This window comes from Heteronotia binoei, chromosome 15 (genome assembly GCF_032191835.1).
Source record: "Heteronotia binoei isolate CCM8104 ecotype False Entrance Well chromosome 15, APGP_CSIRO_Hbin_v1, whole genome shotgun sequence".
Taxonomy (NCBI): Eukaryota; Metazoa; Chordata; class Lepidosauria; order Squamata; family Gekkonidae; genus Heteronotia; species Heteronotia binoei.
In genome coordinates, this window is record NC_083237.1 from 3,815,092 (window position 1) to 3,835,177 (window position 20,086).

The 20,086-nt window shown below is 51.1% G+C and overlaps 1 protein-coding gene across 1 annotated transcript in view; it reads left to right on the forward strand.

Annotated features, from left to right (window-relative positions):
• Window positions 1-20,086, forward strand: part of DNAH2 (dynein axonemal heavy chain 2) — a 238,126-nt gene that overhangs the window by 84,389 nt on the left and 133,651 nt on the right. Inside the window, 4 exon segments of the mRNA XM_060256495.1 lie at window positions 452-608; window positions 3,066-3,305; window positions 12,140-12,328; window positions 15,367-15,514. Coding sequence (XP_060112478.1) covers window positions 452-608; window positions 3,066-3,305; window positions 12,140-12,328; window positions 15,367-15,514 — 734 coding nt within the window.

The window sequence follows — 20,086 nt, forward strand, 5'->3', positions numbered from 1 at the left end:
TGAGCAGAGCTTAGGACTGCAGTACTGCAGCTTTAACACTCTGTGCCACGGGGCTCTATTCGGGGAAAGGGCAGGATATAAATCGAAAATAATAAATAAGTAAATAAGTTTTAGTCTCCCTTCACGGGTGAGAGAGGTTGGAGGTGGAAGAAGACCCGCTGTACGGCAGGGCGGTTAAAAGACAAAGAGGGATAACTGATCCTGCTTAAGTGAGCCTGAATGTACTCTGCATCTTGAGAGATCTGCAACAGCCTCTCGCCTGAAGCCCGCAATCAGAGCGATTTATGCAAATGGGACGCCTGCGGCTGAACTGAACTTTGCATAATGCCTTTTCCCACTCCGAGCTTGGCAGAGTTCACAAGGTTTTGGCTGCGCCCTGGGGTGGAGAGGGAGGCAGGACCGAGCCTGTGGTTAGGTGGTCTCACGCTGGTGGCCTTGCCTGCTTCCCCAGGATCATCAGCATGCTGACCGTGGAGGAGAGGGGCCTCTTCCGAGAGCGGATCCGCTACCTCGACCGGAAGATCCAGCCAGGTCTCAAGAAACTCCATTGGTCCCTCAAAAGCGCCAGCATCATCTTCATCACTGAGTGCCGTCTTCACGCCAGCAAGGTCTGCAGCTGGGATGCCTAAGCCTGGCTTCCCAGGATACAGGGAGAAGGGCGGGCACCGGACCCCCAGGTCCAGAGGGCTGTGGCCTCTTCTCCTCCACTGGCTTCGTTCCCTGCCTGACTCCTTGGGTTTCACAGCCTTCAGCATCTCTTGTAGCTGTCCCCAGTTTGGCTCCCTTGGGGACTAAGGTCCCCTCCAGTGGGTCCCTTGTAGTCATCCCCGGTGTGGCTCCCATAGCTGCCACAGTGCCCACCAGTGGGTTTCCTGTGCCCTTTTACTTCTTTCCCAAAGCCAAACCTTGAAACAGCTGTCTTCATAGCAACTTTGATTTGCAACTTCCCAAAATGTTGATTGGATCCAGTGCCCCATGGCACCCAACTTCTGGCTGGCCCCCTTCCTCCGTGGCAGCCATTTTGTGTTGCCCTCCTTTCCCTAGAACTGAAAGAACAGGGAAGGTGCCCACAGAAGAATATAAGAGAAGCCTTGTTGGGTCAGGCCAATGGCCCATCCAGTCGAACACTCTGTGTCAGATAAGAACATAAGAGAAGCCATGTTGGGTCAGGCCAATGGCCCATCCAGTCGAACACTCTGTGTCACATAAGAACATAAGAGAAGCCATGTTGGGTCAGGCCAATGGCCCATCCAGTCCAACACTCTGTGTCATATAAGAACATAAGAGAAGCCATGTTGGATCAGCCCCATCCAGTCCAACATTCTGTGTCACATAAGAACATAAGAGAAGCCATGTTGGATCAGGCCAATGGCCCATCCAGTCCAACATTCTGTGTCACATAAGAACATAAGAGAAGCCATGTTGGATCAGGCCAATGGCCAATCCAGTCCAACATTCTGTGTCACGTAAGAACATAAGAGAAGCCATGTTGGATTAGGCCAATGGCCAATCCAGTCCAACATTCTGTGTCACATAAGAAAATAAGAGAAGCCATGTTGGATCAGGCCAGTGGCCAATCCAGTCCAACATTCTGTGTCACATAAGAACATAAGAGAAGCCATGTTGGATCAGGCCAATGGTCTATCCAGTCCAACACTCTGTGTCACATAAGAACATAAGAGAAGCCCTGTTAGATCAGGCCAGTGGCCAATCCAGTCCAACATTCTGTGTCACATAAGAACATAAGAGAAGCCATGTTGGATCAGGCCAATGGCCCATCCAGTCCATCACTCTGTGTCACATAAGAACATAAGAGAAGCCATGTTGGATCAGGCCAATGGCCCATCCAGTCCAACACTCTGTGTCACACAGCGGCCAAAACACCCAGGTGCCACCAGGAGGTCCATCAGTGGGGCCAGGACACTAGAAGCCCTCCCACTGTGCCCCCCCCAAAAAACCACCAAGAATACAGAGCATCACTTGCCCCAGACAGAGAGTTCCATCTATCCCCTGTGGCTAAGAACCACTGATGGACCTCTGCTCCAGATGTATAAGAGAAGCCACAGAGACTGTGCCCCCCTGGTCTGTTGGAGCGAAGATGGGCTCGTGCCCATTCGAGGCAAGGACAACCAAGCCATAGTTTAACCTGATGCGTGCTGCTTTTCAGCTGGTTTTGCTTGGCAGCTTCCCTTGGACTTTTGCTTTCCACTCCGCTGAGATATTTGTGTGGAGCCGAAGGACTTTGCAGTGGGCGGAAGCCCCCTCCCGCCGCTGATGCAGTTTCTTTATTTCAGACATTTATTAAGCTGCCTTTCTTCCTAACGGGGCTTCAGGTGGCTTACCACATAGAGACGATATAAATTAAACCCAGAAAACAAAATGGATCAATAAGTGTACAAAATGTATAAAATGCACCAAAAGCAAAAATTTAAAATGGTAATTTCGGACAGCCAGTAACTTAATTCACATGTAGCCCTGTCTTCGGCTGCCCCCTGAAGATCAACAGTGAGGGGGCCAGGCACATCTTCCGGTGGGGGGGCAGGTTGTTCCATAACTGAGGGGCAGCCACTGAAAAGGCCCTCTCTTGTGTGCCCACCATTTGAGCTTCTTGAATCAGGAGGGCCCCTCTCCCCCTGTGATCTTAATTCCTGGGCAGAAACATATGGGGGGAAGACTGTCCTTGATACGCTGGCCCTAAGCCATGTAGGGCTTTAAGGGTCAAAAACAACACCTAGCATTGGGGTTGGAAACATATCTGTAGCCCGTGGAATTGCAGTAATATAGGGGTCATGGGCTCCCAGTAGCTGACCCCTGCCAGCACCAAGTACGTGCCGTACTTGGGGCTACCCTTGTAGAGTGTTCAGAAGCTGCAGCTAGTGTAGAATGCTTCAGCTAGACAGCTGAAGCATTCTGCACTAGCTGCGGCTTGTGAACACTCTTCAAGGGTAGCCCCAAGTACAGCACGTTGCAGTAGCCCAGCCTAGACATAACGAAGGCCTGGATCCCTGTGGCTGGATCCTTCTTTCTCAGGAGCCTTTCTCACACTTCCTTTGTGTGCCCCTCAGGTGCAGAACATTGTGAACGAGTACAAGGCCGCCACTTTGGCCATCGCCCAGCGGGCCCAGCAGATGAGCGAGGCTCTGCTGGTCCGGATCACAGGCAAGAGGGTCTACAACGACCTGGAATTTGAGGAGGACCAGAAGGAGCACCGGGCCTCGGTGCAACAGAAACTGGTCAACATCCACGAGGAGTGCATCGCCATCATGCGGCAAACCTACGAGGTCTTCAAGCACGATGGGCCGGAGGTGAGGAGCCGAGGAGGTGGCAGAATGGCCCCTAACGTGGAAATGTCAGAATGAATTAGAATTCACGGTTTGCCGCCAAAGGAATTGAAGCGCAAGGCGTTCTCATTCCTTGAAGTGTCAGGAGGCAGCTGTGGCTCAGGGGTCAAACCTCTGCTTGGCGGGCAGAAGGTCCCAATCCCCAGCATCTCCAGGCGAATGGAGGTGATGTGGAAGGCCTCTGCCAGGGACCCTGGGGAGCTGCCTCCAGTCTGAGTGGGCAATTCTGACTGCGATGAGCCGAAAGGTCTGGTTTGGCAGGCGGCAGCTTTATGTGCATGTTGGAAAGGGTGGGGGGGTGGCTCAGCGGAAGAGCCTGTGCTTTGCAGGCAAGAAGTCCCAGGCTCTGTCTCCGGCATCCCCAGTTAAAAAGAGCCAGGTGGCAGGTGATGTGAAAGGCCTCAGTGCAAGAGGTGGCATTACTATATTGAAAGCTAATCAGCCACTATCCTAATGCCCCTGTATAAATCGATGGTGCGGCCTCATTTGGAATGCTGTGTACAATTTTAGTCACCATGCCTCAAAAAAGGATATTACAGCATTGGAAAAAGTCCCGAACAGGGCAACTAGAATGATTAAAGATTTGGAACACTTTCCCTATGAAGAAAGGTTAAAACGCTTGGGGCTCTTTAGCTTGGAGAAACGTCGACTGCGGGGTGACATGAGAGAGGTTTACAAGATGGTGCATGGGATGGGGAAAGTAGAGAAAGAAGTACTCTTCTCCCTTTCTCACAATACGAGAACTTGTGGGCATTCAATGAAATTGCTGAGCAGTCGGGTTAGAACGGATAAAAGGAAGTCCTTCTTCACCCAAAGGGTGATTAACATGTGGAATTCACTGCCACAGGAGGTGTTGGCGGCTACAAGCATAGGGGATTGGATGAAAATATGGAGCAGAGGTCCATCAGTTGCTTTTAGCCGCAGTATATTATTGGAACTGTCTGGGGCAGTGATGCTCTGTATTCTTGGTGCTTGGGGGGTCAACAGTTTGGTGAGAGCCAGTTTGGTTAGTGGTTAAGTGTGTGGACTCTTATCTGGGAGAAACGAGTTTGATTCTCCACTCCTCCACTTGCAGCTGTTGGAATGGCCTTGGGTCAGCCATAGTTCTCACAGGGTTTTTCCTTGAAAGGGCAGCTTCTGAGCGAGCTCTCTCAGTCCCACCTGCCTCACAGGGTGTCTGATGTGGGAGAGGAAGATAAAGAAGATTGTGAGCCGCTCTGAGATTCTTTGGAGTGGAGGGTGGGATATAAATCCCATGTATTCTTCTTCTGTTTCTTCAGTGGGAAGGCTTCTGGAGTTCTGGCCCTGCTGGTGGACCTCCTGATTGCCCCTCGGCTTTGGTCACAGAGTGTTGCACTGGATGGGCCTTTGGCCTGATCCAACATGGCTTCTCTTATGCTCTTATGTGACACAGAGTGTTGGACTGGATGAGCCACTGGCCTGATCCAACAGCGCTTCTCTTATGTTCTTATGTGACACAGAGTGTTGGACTGGATGGGCCTTTGGCCTGATCCAACATGGCTTCTCTTATGATCTTCATCGTGGTCTCTGTGCAATCCCACACATGGGTCTTGCTACAGGCAACGGATCCATACCTCAAAGTCTCCAATAGCTCGCCTAGAGTGTTTTTTGGCGTGCTTTCCGCTCACCCTGGGGAGCAGGCATCGACTGCGCATGCCTGGAGTGAGCAGGAGGCGCCATTCCCCCTCAGTTTCTTCCTTTCCGCCACCCGGACAACACCTACCTTGCTGCGTTCCTCTCTCCTCAGCTCGTCTTTCCCATTTTGTATCGTATTCCTCCTTTTTCTCTTATCTCTTTTCTTCTATTATTTTTTGTCCTTATAAAATTTTAAAAAAAGCCCTTGTTTCTGTGCTTTTCTTTCCCTGTTTTTCTCCCCTCCCTTGTCTGGAGCGTATGGAAGGGAAAATTACTTTCAACAAGTGTTGGTGTGGATCTAAAATCCCTACTTCAGACGGACATTTGTACTGTCTTTTCTGCTTGGGTGAAGCTCATTGGGTAGATACTTGCCCTCATTGTGCCAACTTCGGTAAACAGGCACGAAAAAATCGAGTTGCCAGATTTCAAAGTTTCCTGCTCGAAAAACCTCTCCAGCCTATGCCCAGCTCTGATTCATCACCTCCCCCACACCGAGCGGGAGATTCGGCTGCGTCAGCTGCTCCTCAACTCCAGAAAAAGCATAAGTTCTACAAGAGACCATCCAAGCACTCCAACACCGTCCACAAGGCTTCGAAGAAGTCTCGCCATACCGATCCGTTGGCCTCGGCTCCGAAGAAATCTCGCAATCCGACAAGGTCGACTCTGACGACTTCCCCGAGGGCTACCACTTTGTCCACTATAGCAACATCGATAGCGTCGGTTTCCACACACTCGGCTCTGATCCAACCTCTTGTTCCACCAGAGCTTTCGGCACCCTCCAACGTCATCTCCGACATGCCTCATCTCACTCCTCACTCCCCAGCTACAGTCGAGGTTATACCGGTCCAATCTCGTTCGCCCTCTGTCCATAGAGTGGTGCCATTTGACATCCTCGAACACGACCCCAGATCCGACTTTCTCTCGGGAGCATCCCCGGTCTTTGCTACAGGCTGGATCCTTTCGAGACATCAGAGTCTCTCCTCTCTACAGAGAGTCATTGACCCTGGTTTCCTCCCAACATGTCCAATCTCACTCACCGGTTCGATGTTGTGATTTCCGCTCACGCTCTCCAGTCTACCGTGAGTACCAGGACTATTACCAGAGGGGTCGATATGAATATTCTTCACTCTCCAGATGGCCATCTCCCAGACACCGTCGGGTTTGCCATCGCTACTCCTGTTCCCCCTTGGATGAGGTTTTTCGTCGCTCTCGGTACCGTGAATTTGAGGTCACGTCCCACAGCCGTGATGTAGCAACACCTCAAATCTGTGACTTCGAATCTCCTTGGTACCATGAGTTTTCTCGAACCCAAGACCCGGAGTATCTCTCTTTTCCAGACCGTGAAGCCCTTCGAGTCCGTGAACCTCCTCGGTACCGAGAATCTTTTATACCCCGCACAGCTCCCGCCACCATATCTGCTGCTCCAGCCACGACTTCTACATCAGCCATGACTTCGACTGCCTTACAAGTACAGTCTAAACCTTCCGAGGAAGGTGCATCCACATCTGCACCTACCAAGCCTCTGATTTCTTCCGCAACCGAGGAATCTCAATCTGAAGGGGACAGCTCCAGCTCTTCTGACTCCGAAGATCCTCCTGCCTCAGATTCCACACATCCAGCCCATCTTTCTCCATCAGACGGTTTGAAGGCCTACCTTAATCTGATCACTACGATGGCTGAAGCCTTGAATGTTACTCTTCCTTCCGACTCACCCAAGGTTTCTGACATAGTTCTGGTTCAGGTGGATTTCCCAGCGGGGTCACTCCTACCTATGTTGCCAGTGCACTTGGAGGGGCTGCGTGAGGCCTGGGACAAACCTGCTTCGATTCCACCTACCTCAAAGCGCTTTGACTCCCTGTACAGAGTACACGCTCCTGATTCTAAATTTTTAGCCTCCCATCCTGCTCCAAACTCCATCATCGTGCACTCAGTGACTAAAGCCGAACCATCCAGACATCCTACTCCTCCTGATCGTGAGGTCCGGAGGTTGGACACCTTGGCGCGCAAGATTTACAACCTTGCCTCTACTAATTCCAAACTTAACAATTACCTGGCTTATTTTTCTGCATATACATTTAATCTCGCCAACCAGTTTACTCCTCTCATTCCTTCTCTGCCTGAAGCTTCTCAGAGAGTCGCATCCAACTTAGTCTCTGAGCTCTCATGAGTTTCTAAACAGCAGATTAACACCATCAGACATGCCGTTTCCTGCTCATCTAGAGTTTTCGCTTCATTGGTGGCACTGCGTCGACACGCTTGGCTAAGATCCACGAACCTGCAACCCGACATCAAACAAAAAATCAAAGACCTACCTTTTGATGGCCTTGGCCTCTTTCATGCATCCACTGATGAAGTCCTCACTTCAGTAGATGACGGCCGCAAGAGGACGAAACGCCTTGGAGTCTCTCAGCAGTTCAATCGACCCAAGCCCTGGAGACCATCTTTTCAGAGGCGCCAACGCTCTCCTAAGCAATCCGATTACTGAAAGAGGAAACCCCCCCAGCAAAAGCAACCCTTCCAACAGAGGCCATGCTCTCAGCAGACAAAGAAGTCTTCTCAGCCAGCCAAGCAGTCTCTTTGACTCCCCTCTGCATCTCACCCAACAGCTGAATCGCTGTTATCAAACACATCTTTTCCCGTTCTACCCAGCCTGGAGCTCAATCACCACGGACTCTTGGGTGCTCACCATAATCCACCTAGGTTACGCAATCGAGTTCGTTTTGCCACCTCACCACCACTACTTCACTGTTACTCCACCATCCGCTCATCTCAAATGAGAGATTCTGGACTTGCTCCAAAAAAATGCCATAGAACCTGTTCCTCCTCACCATCGGGGGACAGATTTCTACTCATGATATTTCCTGGTGCCCAAGAGGGACGGGGGCAAGCGACCCATTCTGGATCTCAGGAGACTAAACAAGTGGATAGTCTACAAGAAATTCAGAATGATCTCTGTCCAATCCATCCTTCCCCTAATTACGCAGGATTCCTGGATGGCATCCCTGGATCTCCAGGACGCTTATTTCCACGTGACCATCAGACCTCGGCACCGCAAATATCTTCGCTTTGCCATGGGAGAACATCACTTCCAGTATCGATCCCTCCCGTTCGGGCTATCCCCCTCCCCGAGAGGGTTTATGAAATGCATGGCAGTGGTCGCAGCTGCCTGCGTCTTCACAACATTCCAGTGTCCTGTACATAGACGACTGGTTACTCATCGCTCCCACAGCACATCAACTGGCGAAGAATCTCAAAACAACACTCTCTCTTCTCGCCTCCCTGGGCCTGTGTATGAATGCTACCAAATCTCACCTCACCCCAACTCAAGACCTACAATTTATAGGTGCTCATCTCTGCACATCTCCTCGTCTCGTTTTTCTTCCCAGGGATCATGCCCACACCATCCTGTCCCTGGCCCAGGAAGTCATACGTACCACAACGCAACCTGCAATCACCATCCAATCACCATCTTCTGGGCCTCATGGCCGCAACAACCTCGGTTCTTCGATTCACAAGACTGCGCATGCGGCCTCTCCAGCTTTGGTTTGTCTGTCCCTACCATCCACACGTACAACCACAGAATACCGTTCTCACTGTACCTCAGAAGGTTTGGCTCTCCCTTGTCTGGTGGACAGTACCAGACAATTTACTTTGCGGAATGCCCTTTGTTCTTCCTCCTCCGTCTGTCATCATGACTACAGATGCCTCCAAGTGGGGATGGGGAGCCCACTTAGAGGACAAGACTGTCAGGCGTCTGTGGACTGCGCCTGAGAGGGCTATGCACATAAACTGCCTAGAACTCATAGCTGTTCACAGGGCTCTTCAATCGTTCCTTCCATCTGTAATCAACCGACATGTCCAGATCACAACCGACAATATGGCCACAGTTTTCTATGTGAACAAGCAGGGCGGTACCAGATCTCTCCGTCTGTGCCGCATAGCCATACTTCTTTGGGAATGGTGCATCAAAAACAGCATCTACCTGACTGCCATTCACCTTCCAGGGACAGAAAATGTCTTGGCCGATTCCCTCAGCAGGATTCGCATAGACGACACGAATGGTCCCTCAATCTATGCTACTTGCATCGTGTCTTTGCATGCTTCGGGACTCCAAAAGTAGATGTTTTTGCTACGAAGGACAACTCGAAATGCCCTCTCTTTTATACCAGGCGAGGCAACGATGCTTTCCTCCACAGCTGGAGGGGTCCTCTTCATTATCTTTTTCCACCAACCCCTCTGATTACCCGATCTCTACTCAAAATTGTTCGGGACGGTACAGACTGCATACTGATAGTGCCATGGTGGCCACGGCAACCATAGTTCACGAGACTCCTTCAAATATCCCATCACACTTATTGCCACCTCCTCCTGGCAGACGACCTCACCCAGAATCACAGCCAGGTATGGCACCACAACCCCCAAATTCTAGGGCTTACAGCATGGAGAATTCGGCCACATTTTTACCACCGAGAGTAGCGGAAGTTATCTTGAATGCCAGAAAACCTTCTACCAGACGCTCATACCAGTGCAAATGGAAGCGCTTCTGCTCCTTCACATCCTCTCAACAACTTGATCCACAGTCTGTACCTCTCCCTTCGATCCTGGAATATCTGCTGTCTCTACAGGTGTCGGGTCTCAGTTATTCTTCTTTAAAGCTATTTCTGCTTTCCATGAGCCTATTGACGGTAGACTGTTTTCTCTCATAGACTGTCCAAATCATTCCTTAAGGGCATGTTGCACCTTCACCCTTCTATCAAGCCGATTGTGCCAGTTTGGAGTTTGTTAGTTCTTGCAGAACTTATGAAACCCCCGTTTGAACCCTTGGCCACTGTGGACCTTAATCTTCTCTCTTGGAAGTAGTTGCTCTTTCTTTTGGCAAGCGGGCCAGTGACTTGTGTGCCTTCCGCTCTGACCCACCTTATACAGTTTTTCATAGGAACAAGGTGGTCTTGAGAGCGGATCCTGCTTTCTTACCCAAAGTTGTATCGAAATTTCATCTTTCAACTTCTACTTCGTTGCCCACGTTTTTTCCTAATCCTAAGGACTCTGGACAAAGAGCTCTATACACCTTAGATGTCAGAAGAGCTTTGTCTTTTTACCTCTCTCATACACAACCGTTCCGTAAGGACCCTAACTTATTTGTGGCCTACGGCAATCCTCAAAGAGGACGCAAAATTTCTACCCAGAGACTCTCTAAGTGGGTATCCATTGCATTCCGGTTGTGTTACGAAGTTGCTAAGCAACCTTTACCTGAAGGCCTTAAGGCTCACTCGACTAGAGCAGTCTCGACCTCCTTGGCCTTCCTGGAGGGCGTCTCCTTAGAGGATGTCTGTGCTGCTGCATCATGGTCCTTGCCGTACACGTTTGTCTCACACTATGCCTTGGACGTTCGTGCCAGACGGGACACCTCCTTCGGCCAAGCGGTCCTCAGGTCCATCTTCCACTGAAATCATCCCAGGTGAGTGCATGCATACATTGTAAGTATGAAGATGTTTTTTTCTTGCCAGCACCCACCTTCCTTTTGACTTTTACCTTGCTAGTCACCCATGTGTGGGACTGGACAGAGACCACGATGAAGATAAACAGGTTGCTTACCTGTAACTGATGATCTTTGAGTGGTCATCTGTGCAGTCACACACGCCCACCCAGCCTTCCCCTCTGCTGGCTTTTTCTGCCTTGGTTTTTACCTTTGTAGACTGTCAGTAGCAGCTGGAAGAAACTGAGTTGAAATGGTGCCTCCCGCTCGCTCCAGGCATGCACAGTCAATGCCTACTCACCAGGGCGAGCGGAAAGCGCGCCAAAAAACGCTCTAGGTGAGCTATTGGAGACTCCAAGGTATGGATCCGTTGCCTGTGGCAAGACCCATGTGTATGACTGCACAGATGACCGCTCGAAGATCATCAGTTGCAGGTAAGCAACCTGTTTTTCTTATGTAACACAGAGTGTTGGACTGGATGGGCCGTTGGCCTGATCCAACATGGCTTCTCTTATGTTCTTATGTGACTCAGAGTGTTGGACTGGATGGGCCATTGGCCTAATCCAACAGGGCTTCTGTTATGATCTTATGTGACACAGAGTGCTGGACTGGATGGGCGTTGGCCTGATCCAACATGGCTTCTCTTATGTTCTTATGTAACACAGAGTGTTGGACTGGATGGGCCTTTTGCCTGATCCAACATGGCTTCTCTTATGTTTTATGTGACGCAGAGTGTTGGACTGGATGGGCCGTTGGCCTGATCCAACATGGCTTCTCTTACGTTTTTATGTGACCCAGAGTGTTGGACTGGATGGGCCTTTTGCCTGATCCAACATGGCTTCTCTTATGTGACTCAGAGAGTTGGACTGGATGGGCCACTGGCCTGATCCAACATGGTGTCTCTTATGTCCCTGGAATTTGTTCTAAGGAATCAGTCCGTGGCATCTCCAGTTAAAGAATCTGGCAGTCAGTGATGGGAAAGACCTCTGCCTGAGACCCTGGAGAGCTGCTGGCCATCTAAGTAGACAGTAATGATATTTGATAATGATGATAATGATATTGGATTTATATCCCACCCTCCACTCCGAAGAGTCTCAGAGCGGCTCTCAATCTCCTTTACCTTCCTCCCCCACAACAGACACCCTGTGAGGTGGGTGGGGCTGGAGAGGGCTCTCACAGCAGCTGCCCTTTCAAGGACAACCTCTGCCAGAGCTATGGCTGACCCAAGGCCATTACAGCAGCTGCAAGTGGAGGAGTGGGGAATCAAACCTGGTTCTCCCAGATAAGAGTCCGCACACTTAACCACTACACCAAACTGGCTCTTTGAAGGACCGAGGGTGTGGTTCAGAACAAGGCAGCTTCACGTGTTCATGTAAAGACGCTGGTTGGGGCTCGTGGCGTTTTGTAAAAGCGCTCTGTGTGTTTATGGAGGAGAGTATTTCTTGGGCAGCGAGGGAAGTATTCTTTTTAGTTCGTGATGACGTGGACATAAGTGGTTGCGAACACCACTGGGCATAATCCAGGCAACCAGTGAGTTACTTGGCCCTAATGAAACGGAATGGAGTTTTCTCTGGGGGGGAGCTTTGTGGCCGTGGGGGTTCCTCCTTTGAGCTTATCAGAGATTTCCCCCAAGTGACCCGCATCCCCTCTGCCTTTCTCTCTGCAGGTGCAGCAGCACTGGCTGAACTACACCGTGAAGATGGACCGGATGATGGAGGAGGCCCTGCGGCTGAACGTCAAGTGGTCCCTGGTGGAGCTCTCCAAAGCCATCAACGGGGACGGCAAGACCAGCCCCAGCCCCCTCTTCCGGGTGAAGGTGATCCTGCAGGATTACTATCCCGTTCAGACTGCTCAGGTGAGCCTTCCTGTTAGGTATTCTGCCGTGCCGTAGCTTTCGAAGAAACCCTATTTAACTATCGAGGGAGGGTAAACTGGGAGATTAAAGAAGAAGATATTGGATTTATATCCTGCCCTCCTCTCCAAAGAGTCTCAGAGTAGCTCACAATCTCCTTTCCCTTCCTCCCCCACAACAGACACCCTGTGAGGTGGGTGGGGCTGAGGGAGCTCTCTCAGAAGCTGCCCTTTCAAGGACAACTCTGCAAGAGCTATGGCTGACCCAAGGCCATTCCAGCAGCTGCAAGTGGAGGAGTGAGAAATCCAACCCGGTTCTCCCAGATAGAGTACGCACACTTAGCCACTGCACCAAACTGGCTCAAACTGAGAATTGCAAAGTTTCCTTCCTGAAAGCCATGAAAGAATTAACTTCTTGTTTACGCATCCTGATGTCCTAGCTCAGGGGTGGCTGACAGTAGCTCTCCAGATGCTTTTTGCCTACAACTCCCATCAGTTGTAGGCAAAAAAAATCTGGAGAGCTACCGTTGGCCACCCCTGTTCTAGCTAGTTTAGAGACCCCCAGTGGTAGAGCCTTCATGTATTTGCTGCCAGAGCTAAGCGGCAAAATGCATAGTTAGTATTGGGGTTCTCCAATTGGGTAATCGATACTTTGGGGATGGACTAGAGTGGGGGTGTCAAACTAATTTGTTATGAGGGCCAGATCTGATATAAATGAGATCTTTTTGAGCCCGTCCATGTTGGGCCGGGCCGTATCAGGCCAGACCATGTGTGTACCTGTTTAAGATGAGGTAACAGAGATGCAAGGTAAGAGCCCCATAGTGCAGAGTGGTAAAGCTGCAGTACTGCAGTTCGAGCGCTCTGCTTATGACCTGAGTTCGATCCTGGTGGAAGCTGGGTTCAGGTAGCCAGCTCAAGGTTGACTCAGCCTTCCATCCTTCCGAGGTCAGTAAAATGAGCAACCAGCTTGCTTGGAGGGAAAGTGTAGATGACTGGGGAAAGCAACGGCAAACCACCCCATAAAAAGTCTGCCGTGAAAACGTAATGGGACGTTACCCCAGAGTCAGAAACTTGCACAGGGGACCACCTTTTCATTTTTAACAGAGATGTAAACTCTATAAAGGACACAGACAAACACAATTAAAGATTTGTTAAAAACTTAAAACATTAGCACTTGTTGGTCTTAAAGGAGCTTTCTTTGCATTTCTCCCATGGGATCCAGGGAACTGGGCAAAGGAAGCTCTGGCTCTTTCCTTCCTTCCCTAGGGGACCAGGAGGGGGAGGAGTCTCAACCAATTGAAGGAAAAGAGGCTTGGCTCAGTAGCTCTGCTGCGCAATTGAGAGAGCCTGGCAAAGCAAGCTCTGCCTCCCCCCTTCCTCCCCAAGGGAGGAGCCTCAGCCAATGGAGGAAATGGAAGTTTTGGTCTGTAGCTCCTGTGCGATTGAACAAGCCCGGCAAAGCAAGCTGTGATGCAGAAGGAAGCAAGAGAGAGGGAGAAGGAAGCAGATGAGAGCCGGCTGCTCGGGGGCCTGATTCAGCTCTCGGGCTGCATGTTTGACACCCCTAGAGAGTAAACGTGTTTCAATTTACTGTTCTTCTCTTTTAGTCTGCCCTCACATGAGGTTTAGAATTCCTCGAGTAAAGCTAGTGAGAATGTTTAATTCCAGCACTTCCTCTGTCTCCCAGATCCTGAGAGTAATTTTCCCTGGGCTCCACAGAGAGGCCACCAAGGAAAAAGGACATTTCTGAGTTAGCTGGTAGAAAGAAACCTGCGTCTCGGGCTCTGAAAGTCGCAATCTCAGTCCTGTGAATCTGGGTGATATTGCTAATGCCTGCTTTGAAGCTGCACATGATGCCGGGAGGGCAAAGTCAACATTTCTGAATTAGAGACTGTATCCGATTGCGCTGCATGTCATGTGGAATTTGGTTTCTGCGCTAATCATGCCTTAAACCCCAGTGGGCTGACGGCACTGAACGCTTTCTTCTTGCTTCATATGAAGGGAGTTTCAGAGGGTAGCCATGTTGGTCTGCAGTAGAAGAGCCAGATTTGAGTTCAGTAGAGGCTGTCACACAGCAGGGGACCAGGGAGGGCCTTCGACTGGCTGCTACCTTTCTGGAAGGGCCCAAAGCACCCACTCGACCCCTGTCTTCCTTCTCAGCAAGCACCTTTTCTCTGTGACCGATGAGGCATGCAGACCCAGGCAGTATAACAAGAATAAGTTTATTGCAAGTGCTCAAGAACCATCAAGTGGGTCGTAACCTTTAGTGCCATAGTGAACATGGAAGCAGTAAAGGTGGTACAAAGCGAAATAAAAAGCCCTGACGTGACTATGTTCCTTTCCTCGAATCCCAGCCGACTCACCACTCTTTGGATGAGGGAGCTCTCCTGATCGCAGCCTTCCTCCAGCTCAACCCTTTTCCAGAAAGAACAAGCCTCCCTCTCTAGCTCGGCCTTTCGTTTCCTTCCTTCCAGGTCCTACCCCTCTGGTTTCCAGTGTGGGAAAGGTAGTTCCTGTAGCTACTCTGATAGAGGCTTCCCTGGAGCCCTAGGATCATGACAGAGGCCAGCAAGATATTCAGGGTACAATCTTTCAAGAGTCGTAGCTCCACTTCGGAACAGAGCTTTGACTCTCTAAAGCTCGTACCACATAAACCTTGTTGGGCTCGAAGGCGCTACTGGACTCAAATCCAGGTGTTCCGGCCGATCCCTGACTTCTTGGGCCAGTTTGGTGTAGTGGTTAAGTGTGCGGAGAGCCAGTTTGGTGTAGTGGTGAAGTGTGCGGACTCTTATCTGGGAGAACCGGGTTTGATTCCCCACTCCTCCACTTGCAGCTGCTGGAATGGCCTTGGGTCAGCCATAGCTCTGGCAGAGGTTGTCCTTGAAAGGGCAGCTGCTGTGAGAGCCCTCTCCAGCCCCACCCACCTCACAGGGTGTCTGTTGTGGGGGAGGAAGGGAAAGGAGATTGTGAGCTGCTCTGAGACTCTTTGGAATGGACGGCGGGATATAAATCCAATATCTTCTTCTTCTTCTTCTCCCATAGGTGGAGTTTTCTCCGAACCTCATCCAGCTGGCCAACATGGTCAATGACATCAGCACCCACCTGATCACCAGCATCTCCGTCTTCCGCCGCCTTCCAGAGATCCTCGTCAGGCGCAAGCCCACCCGCGACGCCATCTCCGTCCTTGTGGGTAAGCAGACCGCCTTGGCCTCGTCCTCCCAGTTCAAGCCCGGGCCGTTCCGCTAGGGGCCTGCGTGCCTCTCCCGCACAAGAGGAGAGCAGAGTCCTGCTGGTCACGTAGCTCCTCTCCAAAATGACCCAGATGGGGGCTCCAGAGGTGGAGTGGGACAGTCCCAAGGGCAGGGGAACAAATGCCAGCTACAGGGCTTTCACTCACGGGGAGGCTCTTGGCGTGACATTTGCAGGTGGGTGCCAGGCCGGGAGGTTCCTGGGCTTGGACTCTCGGAAGCCATACTGTCCATCACTGTGCTACCAGTGTTCCCTTTCAGCTCAGTTAGTGTGAGCCAGCTCACAGGTTTTTTTAGCCTCCAGCTCAGCAAAAATGGCCCCAGAGCAAACTAGTTTCTGCAGCAGCTCACCACTTGAACGCCAGGAGCTCACAAAGTAGAATTTTTGCTCACAAGACTCCGCAGCTTCGAGGGAGTGTCGCTTGCTACTGGCCTTACCTTTGGTGCAGGAGGCCACTGGGAATTATCACGGTGAACCCCTTCAGAGGGGGAAGGGGGCTTCAGGCAACCCGAAGGCTGGCTCCACTTCCGCCTCTGAGTCTGTGCATGAGACAGACGCTTGGGGCTCTTTAGCTTGGAGAAATGTCGACTGCGGGGTGACATGAGAGAGGTTTACAAGATTATGCATGGGATGGAGAAAGCAGAGAAAGAGGTACTTTTCTCCCTTTCTCACAATACAAGAACTCGTGGGCATTCCATGAAATTGCTGAGCGGTCAGGTAAAAACGGATAAAAGGAAGTCTTTCTTCACCCAAAGGGTGAGCAACATGTGGAATTCACTGCCACAGGAGGTGGCGGCGGCTACAAGCATAGCCAGCTTCAAGAGGGGATTGGATAAAAATATGGAGCAGAAGTGTGTGTGTGTGCGTGCATGTGTGTTGGACTGGAGGGGCCATTGGCCTGACCCAACATGGCTTCTCTTCTGTTCTTATGTGACACAGAGTGTTGGACTGGATGGGCCACTGGCCTGATCCAACATAGCTTCTCTTCTGTTCTTATGTGACACAGAGTGTTGGACTGGATGGGCCATTGGCCTGATCCAACATGGCTTCTCTTATGTTCTTATGTAACACAGAGTGTTGGGCTGGATGGGCCATTGGCCTGATCCAACATGGCTTCTCTTATGTTCTTATGAGAGGCAGCTCTGTGGGGACACTGGCCTGTGTGTTGAGCCTGGACTTTCTTGGTGCTCTTCCCGTCCGTGTATTAAGTAGAGTTGAGCCACCTTAGCTTCCCAAATCTGACTAGATCAGGTTAGGCTGGGCCCTCCAGGTCAGGGCAAAAGACATACGGAGGTGGTTTGCTGTTGCCTGCCTCTGTGCGTTGACCCTGGACTTCCTTGGGGGGGTCTCCTGTTCATGTCCTAACCGGAGTTGTCACACAGCAGGGGCCTAGAGGGCCCTCTGGTAAAGGTCTGCATGGGAGGGTCCAGAGCAGCCAACCATCCTCGTCTTCCTTATTAGTGAATACCTCTTAACCGTGACCGGGGAGACGTGAGGACCCAGGCGGTATAAAAACAAAAAGAAGCTTATTATTAGTGCTCTAAAAACAATAAGTGGGTGATAAAGATTTAGTGCTACAGTGAATATGAAAACAGTAAAGATTTATGCAGATAAACTGAAGCCCTGAGACGTTTAGCTAGACGTTCCCTGCTACTAATCCCAAAACTCACCACCTCCATTGGGTGAGGGATCTCTTCCCAGTTGCAAGCTCTCTAGACCACAGCCTGCCTCCAGCTCAGCCTTCCGGAGAGAGAACCTCCCCGCCTCCAGCCTCTTCAGGAAAGAACACATCCTGTCTGTGCTTGGCCCTTTTATACTTTCCTCCCAGGTCCCACCCCTCCCTGGGCCAGTTTCCCTCCAAAACCTCTCCACCCAATGAGGAGGGATCCTGGGAGATGTAGGCTTTCTGTAACAACTCCTAGGCAGGCTTCTCTGGAGCCTATCGGCCTCACTAGGCTCAGGATCATGACAGGGGCTGACCCAGCGTAGCTAGCCTGGGCCATCCCCTCTATATGATGTGAGATGTTGTGACGTGTGGGAGTGGGATGCAGGGCAGCTGCCAGTGTGTTTGTTCTGAGCGGGGGGGTGGGGGGGGGAGAAGCACCTGAGCCAAGACCCCTTGTCACGATGCTGGGCCTAGCGAGGCCTGCAGGCCCCAGGGAAGCCTGCTTAGGAGTTGCTGGGAAAAGCCTACATCTCCCAGAATCCCCTCTGTCCCTCTCACTGGGTAGCGAGGGTTTTGGAGGGAAACAGGCCCAGAGAGGGGTGGGGCCTGGGAAGAGAATATATAAAGGCCAAGGCCAGGGAAGTGGGTGTTTTTTTTCCTAGGAGGCAGAGCTGAGGAAGAGCTGCTGCCAGGGAGAGACCCTTACCCTTTGAGGTAGGGTGAGTAGGCCCAGGGCTGACTGAGAGAGTTAGGGACAGTAAGTGCAGACGCATTAGGACATTTGGTTCTTTTCCCCTTCACCCCTTTTATGCATCTTGTTTGTTATATCGCAGTGACCTTTTCAATAAACCTTTTTCCCCCCCTTGTTGTTCAGTCTGCCTGGTCTTCACGCCCTTTCGTTGGCCTAAGCTAAGGGGGGCCAGTAGGGCTTGGGAGGGGACTCTGGGCCTTGTGGTGGCAGCAATCGGCAAGACCCCCTGAGTCGTGACACCCCTTCTCCGCCTACAGCTGCTGTGGAGCGAAAGGTGGGGACTGGGGATGAAGCGATGGCCGGGAGGAACCAGCCAAGCAGGCTGGGCCCCGAGCTCTGCTACAGCCATCCCCGTCCAGGTCAGGTTACGGCCTGCTCCCGTTCCCAGCTCTTTCCTGGGCTGCGGCCCAGTCGTTCAGCTGCTGCTTCCGCTCCCCCTGGCTTCGCAGATGCTAGCGGCACATGAGTTTTTGTTTGTGTCACGGCGTGATTCACGGAGCTGGCTCTGCCTCTCCCAGCAGCTCCCCAGGCTCCTCGATCGCTGCGGCTGCAGGAGGCCCTTCTCCAATGGGGTTCTAGCCTTGGATGGGGGCCTCGCCCAGACTCTGTGGAACCGGCTGGCCCTTCATGGCTCTTCCCTCCTGCTCGGTGGCATCTGTTCCCCCTGAAGGGGAGCTGGGGGGCGGGGGGGGGGCGCAATGCTCCCTCTAAGCTGCGGAGTCTTGTGAGCAAAAATTCTACTGTGTAAACTACTGGGATTAAAGATCCAAACAGGCAGCCGTGTGGGTCTGAAGCCGTAGAAAAAGTAGGAGTCGATTGCACCTTCAAGACCAACTTAGTTTTATTCAGAACGTCAGCTTTCGTGTGCAGGCACACTTCTTCCGACGAGGAATGAGGGACAGTAAGCAGAGCCACATGTAGCTGGTGGGGTTTGGAATGCCAAGTGGTACAAAGTTAAAAACCAATAGTGGAATAGTAAAATTAACAAATTCAGAAAACCTTTGATCTGGGTTGCATTGGCGTGGGAAACCATAAAACAGTAACGTATCAGAATGTGGGAATGCCTGTTAATTATTCTATTGCTAATAAACCTGGGTCAAAAAGAAGTAGGGTTGCCAATCCCCAGGTGGGGGCAGGGGATCCCCCAGTTTGGAGGCCCTCCCCCTGCTTCAGGGTCATCAGAAAGTGGGGGGAGGGGAGGGAAATGTCTTCTGGGAACTGTGTTATTCCCTATGGAGATTTATTCCCATAGAAAATCATGGAGAATTGATCTGCGGGTATCTGGGGCTCTGGGGAGGCTGTTTTTGGGGATAGAGGCACCAAATTTTTAGTGTAGCATCTAGTGCCTCTCCCCAAAATACCCCCCAAGTTTCAAAAAGATTGGACCAGGGGGTCCAGTTCTATGAGCTCCAAAAGAAGGTGCCCCTATCCTTCAGTATTTCCTATGGAAGGAAGGAATTGAAAAGATGTGCCGTCCCTTTAAATGTGATGGCCAGAACTCCCTTTGGAGTTCAATTATGCTTGTCACAGCCTTGATCTCGGCTCCACCCCTAATGTCTCCTGGCTCCACCCCCAAAGTCCTCAGATATTTCTTAAATTGGACTTGGCAACCCTAAAAAGGCAACTTCAAAAAACTTCTGGGAAAGAAATGCCTTCTTTTTGACCCAGGTTTATTAGCAATAGAATAATAGAATAGAAGGCATTCTCACATTCGGACATGTTACCGTTTTATGGTTTCCCATGCCAATGCAACCCAGATCAAAGGTTTTCTGAATTTGTTAATTTTACTATTCCGCTATTGGTTTTTAACTTTGTACCACTTGGCAGTTTAAACCCCACCAGCTCCATGTGGCTCTGCTTACTGTCCCTCATTCCTCGTCGGAAGAAGGGTGCCTGCACACGAAAGCTGACGTTCTGAATAAAACTACGTTGGTCTTGAAGGTGCAATCGACTCCTATTTTGTTCTACCGGCATTAAAGCGATGAGCGACTGCGTCAGTGAGTTTCCTCCGAGGCCATTTTTCCTGAGCCGAGACAAAAATGTGTGAGCAGGAGGCTAAAAAATAGTGAGCCAGCTCACCTGAACTCAGCTCAGAG